This window comes from Pyrus communis, chromosome 6 (genome assembly GCF_041283825.1).
Source record: "Pyrus communis isolate YQ-2024b chromosome 6, ASM4128382v1, whole genome shotgun sequence".
In the NCBI taxonomy this organism is placed as follows: domain Eukaryota; kingdom Viridiplantae; phylum Streptophyta; class Magnoliopsida; order Rosales; family Rosaceae; genus Pyrus; species Pyrus communis.
This window is the reverse complement of record NC_142570.1, coordinates 20,800,032-20,809,460: the sequence shown is the minus strand read 5'-3', so window position 1 is coordinate 20,809,460 and position 9,429 is coordinate 20,800,032. Positions and strand designations below refer to the sequence as shown.

Here is a 9,429-nt window from a genome sequence, read left to right as displayed (position 1 = left end):
TCCCCATCTGCCTGTTCACGACTTTCATTACGATTCACCAAGCAAGCCCATTTTGCTGTATGCATGTTATGTTACTTTCATTAGTGTAAGCATGTTACGTTAATTTCATTAGCGTATGCATGTTGTGTTACTTTCATTAGATCTGTGGTCAATAGTCTAATGACCAGGATCCAAGAGCCGAAATTTCAGGTGTATAATAGACTGGAGCATGGTAGAATTTTAGCTCTCTCCTTGTGAAATCAAAAGTAATAATACATAGATCCGCCTGTTAGTGATGCAAACCACCAAAAATTAAAAAAAATGAATGACCTGTCAATGTATTTGATCAAAGATAGTATGATATAAGTGCTTTCAACGAGAACAACATATTTGTAAATTGCCGACGAACATAAGAATCTTCATGCGTTCATTCATTCAAATCAGGGTTTTCTTTTCAACTTCCGAAAAATCTTGATTGTTGCGGAAAATTTTCAATTGTCAATGCTTATTACGTGTGCCGGAACTTCCAGCATTTTTAGTCAGCGCTTTGGTAATGACATGAGTAACGATTCCAACGGGACAGAAAAAGAGGCAAAGAGAAACTGAATGTCGCGTCTCAATTTCGTTGTCCAGTCCATCACGAAAAACCTGCCTGGAAAAATGAACGCGCGAGTGTTAGAACCGAGAAACTCAGACATAGACACAGCAAAGTGAGAGGAAAAGAGCTACCTTGCAGCAAAGAGATCCACAACCAACAAGTGAATCCAAGCAGAAGCTAATGTCATCTCATTTGAGAACATCCTTCCAATACCCGGCAGCTGCACATATAGTAGATAGGCAGAAAAAAAAGAGTTTCGTATTAAGACATTTTCATAACGTATCAGAACTGAATGTATATGTGCTAATACATACCTCAGGTAGCCAGTATTTACTTGCAAAAATCAACTGTAGCGTTTCAGGAGTCCAAGAGAGGTATAGTAGATAGGCATAGAGAACTCCCAGCATGATATACGGTATACTACTTTCCATGGAAATTTTCGTCTGCGTTTTACGTGAGTAGAAATAATTAGGTGCATCAGTTTAAGTTCAGCAAACCATGAAAAGAAGGGGTTTTCAACCTACCGAGATAAGAGATTGAGGAAAATTTGAGTAAAAAACTCAATTTGAGATGAAATATGCCATCAGTACAACCATGTATTTCAGGAAAAGAGATGTAACAATTTGAGGTAAAAAACACACACACGACTGACAGCTTTCAAATATATACGACAACTATGATAATTAATCTACACGTTGAACGAAAACTGATACATTGAATGGAAATCAGAGGACTGAAATAAATACATAAACATACTAGTTCAGCTTTAGGTGCCAGAACCATGAGGGCATAGAATGGGAGAACTGAGGTTGTTCCGAAAGTAAAAGCAGTGCTAGCAATTTGAGAACTTGCCAACCCTGTAAAACAAAAAGAACATTAAACTTATTTTATCAGTAATATTTGAAACTAAGCCTACCTCCAGCCCTCTCATCCCCTTATCGTCACAGTAACTTGAGGGGCGTGACAGCAAACGTCTGGATCACAAGAACATGAAATGGCTAAAAGATTTTTCAATTCCAGAAGTTATCAAACTTACATGCACCATATGACACTGCTATTAGTAACTATTTAAAGAAATTATTACAGGAGTTTCCGAAAGAGAGAACAATAAACTTAAAAGGTAGGGCGAAAGTGTTAATACCATATGTACCCAACAGCCACCACAATAGAACGAGAACAACGAAATCCCCAATTAAATTATATGGAAGGGCCTTGTAGAACTGGATATTGCAGTCTCATGCAACATAGAACAAGAAGTACAAGTGACAAGAACATTGGCAGAAAGAGTTATCAAGTGTTTCTAATGTTTGGTTGACCTTGATCTGGTCAGTTTGGCAAGCAGGACATTCACAGTGATCTTAAAAAACCATTCAGCAGCTAAAACCTGGTGGTCTCTAAGTTACAGCTTTTTTTGTTCATATCCCTACATTGTTCTGCACTTATGGGGTATATCAACGGCTTCACCCAAAACATGCTACAGACTTTTCAATTTTCATAGTTTTGTTGGACTTAGGCATGCATGAGATACTTGCGAATCTTTATCCTAAATTTGTATCTCAAATACCTCTGTTAGGAATCTGTTACTAGAAGAAATGTCTGAAGTAATAAACAAGTTACTAACATGCATAAAACTACTTTCGGACTTTGCAAGATATGCAAAAATTTAATAAGCCACGTAAAATGATGTTAATATACATGACTAAAAGGAAATTAAGTGGCAGAGGGGATCACATGACGCATATACTCGAGAGATTTTTCGAAGTGGAACGATACTCTCATGCCTTGGTCTCATAGTAACTCTCAAACCTCCCAAAAAACTCCAGCTCTTGTGTAAGTGAGCTCCTACTGTCACAAGCTGATGACCAAACAGTTCAGTTTTGCTACTTGTGAGTGGAAAATCGAACCTTTGTTTGCTTCCATCATTACTCCAAGGTCTTAACGTCTTCTTAGCGTGGTCAATCTACAAGAAACGGAAGTTCAATTGTAAGAGAAGTTCCCAAATCACAAGATCATACAGAGTAACTAAACACGTTATTAATCGGCCAATAATTCTTCGACATTACAAGTATTGACAGCAGCAGAAGCACAATAAAAATTACTCGAGCAAAGTAACCCATCAAGTTCACACAGCATTTTACTTTCATGAGCCCTCTGAGCTCTAAACTATGACAAAAATTGCTTTAATTTCCAATTTTCTATATAATTAATATATACCATTTGGAAATTATATAAGCAGCAATAAAAGAAGAAGAGTTATTAAGGCCAAGAGAAACAATCTCTGCTTCACCCAAACCACAAATCCAAAGAAAAAAACATAACTTTTCAACCTATATGCCAAACTAGAGATTACCCATTTCGAATGGATCATAAATTCATCAAAAACTAGCACAAATCTATAAACTACAAAGAAACTATATGAGAAATAAAAGATAATACCTTGGAAATGGAAGGGAGGGAAAAGGAAGAAGAGAGGGCCATGTTTTGTTTTGTTGCGAGACCAGAAAACCCAGGAAGACAACAATAATGGCTTTTCATTTCACTCGGTTTTTAAGGGATCCTTCGCTGAAACTTCGGAAAGAAAACAAAACAAAACGTGGGAAGTTGAGTTCGGCATTGGAGTGAGTAAAGTAGACTACTGTAAGCCTGGTTTCCACTGAGAGATGCACAGAACGGGACACATACGAAGCTCGGGACTTGGGGGAGAGAGAGAGAGAGAGAGGAGCTAAACGATTTTAAAATTGAATAAATCTCTCTAAAGACAACCGACCATTAAATTATGTTACAGAGGACAAGTAATTTCGAATGTAACATTTGTAATATAATATAATGTCGCACCGTCATTTTTCTTAATAAGGAATGCTTGGTTGCAATTTAGAATCTGTTATTATATGTTTGCTCTAGTTTTTATTGTTTTGATGTTGAAACTGTATTTCTTTATCCATAGGCAATCAGCTTCGATGTATTGGGGCTATATGTATAGGCAATCAGCTTCGATGTATTGGGGCTATATGTATCGGAACAAGTTATGATAGAATATGTCTTGTTCATCTAAATGAAATGAATGGAATGGCTATAGCAATTCCAAAAATAGTCAGACTTTCTGACACGTGCTGCCCGACACCCGAAGGTGACGAAACCATATTATGATGCATGAGAACTAGAAACAATTAACCGACATAAATAAAACTTGTAAATTTAATTATAATGAGTATGCAATTGTGGAACGTGTTCAAAGCATACAACTAATTCGAGACACTAAAAAGGAAAAATATAAAATTGAATGAGCAAAGGAATGGGTCCTACACCGAGAGGACTCAAAAATGCCGATGAGGGAGTGCATTGACGTCGGGATTGTACGCCTCAATTCTAAGTCATGAGGGAGCGCAAAACGAGAGCATGAGTGGATCAAGTTGATATATAAGTAATACTGAAACAATTATTCATCAACGTACTAACCCCCAAAAGTTTATGTAAACTCAATAGTATAATATGTAATAGGTTTTCTGAAAACCCTAACATGCCATAAAACCTTTCATAAAACATATATCATATATAGGGTGCTTAGTAGTAGTAGCACAAGGCATACACACACACACGCACGCACGTGCGCACACACACACTAGCCTACGCTCGGCCAAAGCCATATATCTCAAAACGGAGCTCAGTAACTAAAACGTCATATCATAAAATCATGTTCATAAGTTTGTATATAATCATCAATCAGATATACCACAAAGAATGTAAAGTTGATAAAGCATCATAATTCATAAAGTGTGAAACCAATTTACTCATAAACGTTTAATAAAACCTAGCCATTATATCATGTTTTTCATGTATGCATTTCTAATAGTAAAATCATGCATTTTAGAAGGGGTCCACTCATAGATACTTCACCGTCGAAAAGCTGTGCAAACTAGAGAGGACAAAAACACCATAAACAATTGCACCTAAGCACATAAAGGTACCAATTAATAAAACTCTACTAAAACGATTGAATTTGGGAAAATAGACATCAAAAACATATTCATGATGTCGAAAAACCTAAGGGGGGACCTTAGGTACCCCCACGCGCCACCACGAGGCGGAAGCTCGGATGGCCACGCGCCGATTTGGGTCGTTAGAAAGTTGGTCGGAAAAGTTACCAGGGCCACTGTAGACAGTGGCGGAGCACAGTACCTCTGGTAGAGGTGCGTGTGCTTCACGCGCCGGCCAAGATAGGCGCTCACGTGCAAACCCACGCGTTGGCCAGGGTTCTGGGATGGGTCGGTTTAGCTAGGTTGGGCTAAGGGTTTTAGGCCGCAAGGTTGGGCCTAGGCAACTGGGTTTGGGTTTCTAGGTTATTGGGTTGGCTTGGACGATTGGGCTGAGTTCCATGCCCCAACGAGTTGGGCCGGTTTAGGTTTTGTGGATCGGGTTTGACTCATTTCCAGGCCGGGTTGGCCATTTCGAGGAAGAAGAAGGCCGAAGCTCTCCTAACTCTATTCAACCTCAAAACCCAACTAAAACCTATCATGCAAAATACCAAAATGAAGCCCAAGGAACAAGGAAGATATTCATACCAATGAGAGGTCGAGAGATGGCTGGAGTTGGTTGGAAAACAGCCTGGAAGCCACGAGTCCCTTTTCGGAACCTGGGAAACTTTCCTCGAGTAGATTTCCGCATCCATCTTCCTCCAAACCAAGTACAAGGGTCAAAAACATAACTAAAACGTCTAAAACTAGTCATTTGGATGGCCCGGGGCTTATCTAGTTGGAGAAACCAAGAACTGGCCGGCGTGGTAGGTGTGCTCAGCCATTGATGGGTGTCTCTGTGCTTCACAGAGAAGGGAAAAAAGAAGGCAAGGAGTGAGGGTGATGGTGGTGGTGTTGCCGTCGTTGTTGTGGTTGTTTGGGTGTTAGTGGCTCGGAAATAAAAGGTGAGTGTAGAGAGAGAGACTTACGAGATGGAGAGATGAAAGGGACCTGAGAGTTGTGAGGAGGGAGAAAAAGGCACAGGTACAAAAAGGAAGAAAGAGGAGAGGGTCGGGGAACCAAAAAGGAAATGGGCCCCAACGACACATGGTTTAAGACCCACAAAAGCAACATTAACAAAATATCTTTCAACCCAAGGTGGAAATTACAAAAATGCCTTTCGGTTTCGTAAATTCTGGGACGGGTCGTTACAATTTACCCCCGTTAAGAAAATTTCATCCCGAAATTTGAAATAACTTACTAAAAGTAAATACTTGAAGATATTACGAAGAATATAAATATAAGAAGAAATCAAGTCAGAGTGGTTACATTAAAGAGAATATGCCACACCATCGCCAGCGGGTTGCAATGGTTCTTCTTTGATGCCTCCAGGCTCATACCTTCTTCCCTTATTAGTATAAAAGTAGAAACATGCTTTATAAGGATATAATGTTGAAATTATATAATAACATAAGGTCAAAAGTATGTACATATAATATGATGACGTCAAAATAGATATGTACTAACATAGAGGTCAAAAAACTCGTACAGAACTTAACATTAAAAGTGGAGATGACTCAACCAAACATTTGTAATGTCAAAAATACAATGTATAACTGATATAAGGTAAATCAAAATACTTGTACTGAAAATCAAAATTGAAAATGAAAGTGGGTTTCGCCCAAGCATTCATAACGTCACTGTAAACACGAAAAATTCCTGAAACAAGAAACAAGAATACGTGTACAAAATAATATTTTTGTGTTTAATGATTTTGGGGTTACAATCTCTTTGTAATTTGATCCTCTGATTCTATCTTCGTAGGGTGTAGGTTTGTGGATGAGTTGTTGATCCAAAGGGCCGTCGGGGCTTGATCTAAGGATGAACAGTTGATGAATGGATCTTCAAGGGGCGTTGGGCTTGATCTTGAAGAATGGGTGTATGAGTTTGTTGAGGTTGTTGATCCAAAGGGCCGTTAGGGCTTGATCTTAGGATGAACGGATGATGAATGATGAACACTTTCTTCAAGGGGTCGTCGGGGCTTGATCTTGAGTCGGTGGAAGTTCTTCAAGGGCCGTTGGGGCTTGACCTTGAAGGAGGATTTGACGAAGAACGAAGAGTGTTTTCTTGATCCTTCGGGATTTTCTTGAGAGCTTTAGAGTTTCAAGGCTTCAAGGTTTTGGTGTGATGTAAATTCCCTTCTTTCTTTCTTCCTCCAAAATGAATGCCTTGGCTTCCTATTTATAGAATTCTAAAACTTGATCTTTTGGATTTAAATAATCAAATGAAATAAATCATTTCTGCCAGGTATTGACACGTGTCCTATTTGATGACTTTTCCAATTTATTTCGATTTTTCGTTGAGTCATACGCTACATGTAAAATTTATGTGACACGTGAGCGTTGAAATTTTAATTATTGGTCAACATTCATTTCACCGAAATTTTGATGTCTACAAATGCCCCCACTTCAAGGCGCGTCGTAGACATGTGCTTGTCACATGTAGAAGATGCGTTTTGAAGTCCCTTAATGTAGATGTTGAAGGGAAATCTATGAGATTCATGTGGGATTTCTAGTGACTAGCATGCATATACAATTCAAAATTTATATACGAAAGCAACGGAAGCATGTCATACATTTTATCAAAGCTATAGTCATGCAAATCCCCTTCAAGATGCATAGGTTTATATAAGATGCATCAAAACAAAATTTATAAGAAGAACAAACTAGAGGTTTAGTTTTATACCTCTTGATCTAGATCTTAGACCAAGGATGGACCACCTCCAAGATCTTTGCTCCTCAAACTCCTTGAGCCTAGCCTCCCTCCTTGCTTCCTCCACTTTGTAAAGTAAGTGCTCCTAGGTTCTCTTTAAGTTTCCAAAGATATGAAAACCTCTAAAGATCCTCACCCACTTTGTAATGAGAAAGATGAAGGAATTAACCAAAAGGGTGTATAGATGATTAGTTAAATCACCCCCTTGGTGGCCGGCCCTTTGTGTTCAAGAGAGAGAGCTTTTCTTTTCTCTTTTGTTGTTTTTAGAACCCATAAAACCCTAATGAATCTTTCACTATAATGTTCCTTTTATTACATAAAGAAACAAGTCAACAATTGACCTTCTCTCTCCCTCTCTTTGGCCGGCCATATGTGTTTGGTTTGGGCTTTGGGCTTTTAATTATTTCAAGTCATCCAATGCTTGAATAAAAGCCCAATGGGTTTTGGCCCAATGGGCCTAATTAAACCCGAACGTTTCTATAAGCCCAAAACGATCTTTATCGCTTTTATGATTTCTTTAGACTTTCTAAATTAATCAAAACACTTAATTAATCCAATTAATTATTTCCTTCATCCATTAGTTACTCACTACAAGAGTGTATTGGTGAACAATCTTTTAGGTTCTAATTAGCAAGGTAGTGAGGTGATTGGCACCAATCCAATTGATTATCCAATCACTTAGTGAATTAAAACTTACTTTTAATTCACCTTCCTTTTGATGACTACATTTAATCATCTAGAAGAACTCACAAGCCATGAGTGACATCTAACCATATATCATGGCTACCCAAGCTAATGTAGAAGTTATTCGGAGAACCTATTCAGTTGGAATTACAATGTAATTCGATCCTTCTCTAAAACAATACTCTCAATCACATTACTAGGGTATGGATTTATAATGTCAAACCCCTAATGTGATTATTCCTTCTTATATGATTCATTTGAGACGTATAGGAACGCTTTCCTTTATTACGCTCGATACTTCGGCCGAAGATTCCCGAATCATATCTTAGAGTATTCATCCTCTCTTATCGAGGATCAGAGATTCCTTGTTGCGCATTCACTTGCCTTCATGGCTAAGTGGCTTAACCCCAACGATGCCTTGGACACTCGCGAACAGAATGACTTTAACATAATCAAAGATTAAGTACTTAACCACAAGACAACGACAATGCCTCAGGTCAAAGGATTACTTACATTATCCCAACCATTAGAGTTACTTGCTTGACATGTGAGTAGACCTCCATGCAAGTACTCTCGTTCGATTGTGTTCAGTGAACTCATTCCCTTAATGAGCACCTACATACTTGTCTTAGTGTCGCTACACGAATGGGATGAGACTTTCCATCCTTCCAATTGAAGCGGACATAGTATGTACCGGTCTATTGATTGTCAGTATCCCTCCGACAATCCTATGACCAGGAACCTTTTTGGACATGATGGTTATGAGAAGAAGGTCTCTGTAATCTAACATCATTAGGTTACTTCTTCCATCGATCCATTGTCCATGGATTCACTATTTAGGACATATTTTTGTTCATTGAGATAGTCCTAATTAGTATCTTTGCCTTCCGATGTATAAGAGTCATATATATATACATCAATTCATTGTCCTGAAAGGTTTCTTCCAAAGATTGACTTTCAGGGCATATTTCCAACAATCTCCCACTTGCACTAAAGTCAATCACTAGTGTATCTTATACATGCTAGTTGAGTGAGCTTATGCTCGTAGGTTAACTTGGTTATGTATTAGTCACCTTTTAATTTAAAAGGGATTTACTTATCAAATGTTTCTAAAACATTTTGATGATGTCTCTTTCTTGTGTTCGAATACTTTGATGAGACCTTGATTCCATGGCTTGAGCTATCGCCCCATTACGTCGTAGTATCCTACTAACGACCTTATGGTTTGGATTCAATCATTGGTTCTAAAAGAACCCCTTCCTTTCAAAACACCTTTTGAAGCAGTTTCTAAAACAATATATCGACATATATTTTGTTTGTATACTTTATACAAACTTTGCTCCAACCTTGAGACCATTGTAGTACGATACTAACAATACATTCATATGATTAGTACTTCATCCATTATGAAGTTCCATTTGTTAAAATGGGTTATTTTCACTTTGG

The 9,429-nt window shown here is 38.2% G+C and overlaps 1 protein-coding gene across 1 annotated transcript; it reads right to left on the bottom strand.

The window, feature by feature from the left end:
- Nucleotides 1-209: 209 nt before the first annotated feature.
- LOC137710884 (protein ABA DEFICIENT 4, chloroplastic) lies at nucleotides 210-3,355 on the bottom strand. The gene is made up of 6 exons (XM_068450039.2): nucleotides 3,014-3,355; nucleotides 2,309-2,537; nucleotides 1,334-1,434; nucleotides 892-1,020; nucleotides 709-797; nucleotides 210-631 (listed from the first exon to the last, which is right to left on the bottom strand). The coding sequence occupies exons 1-6, from the start codon at nucleotides 3,110-3,112 to the stop codon at nucleotides 478-480; spliced, it is 801 nt and encodes a 266-aa protein (XP_068306140.2). The 5' UTR covers nucleotides 3,113-3,355; the 3' UTR covers nucleotides 210-477.
- Nucleotides 3,356-9,429: the final 6,074 nt, after the last annotated feature.

Excerpts from the sequence above, each read along its gene's own strand:
- LOC137710884 (XM_068450039.2), bottom strand. The coding sequence starts at position 3,112 with ATGAAAAGCCATTATTGTTGTCTTCCTGGGTTTTCTGGTCTCGCAACA. Across the intron at positions 2,538-3,013 it reads CCCTCCCTTCCATTTCCAAG|ATTGACCACGCTAAGAAGAC; the intron begins GTATTATCTTTT and ends CGTTTCTTGTAG. Across the intron at positions 1,021-1,333 it reads TGGCACCTAAAGCTGAACTA|ACGAAAATTTCCATGGAAAG; the intron begins GTATGTTTATGT and ends CGTAAAACGCAG.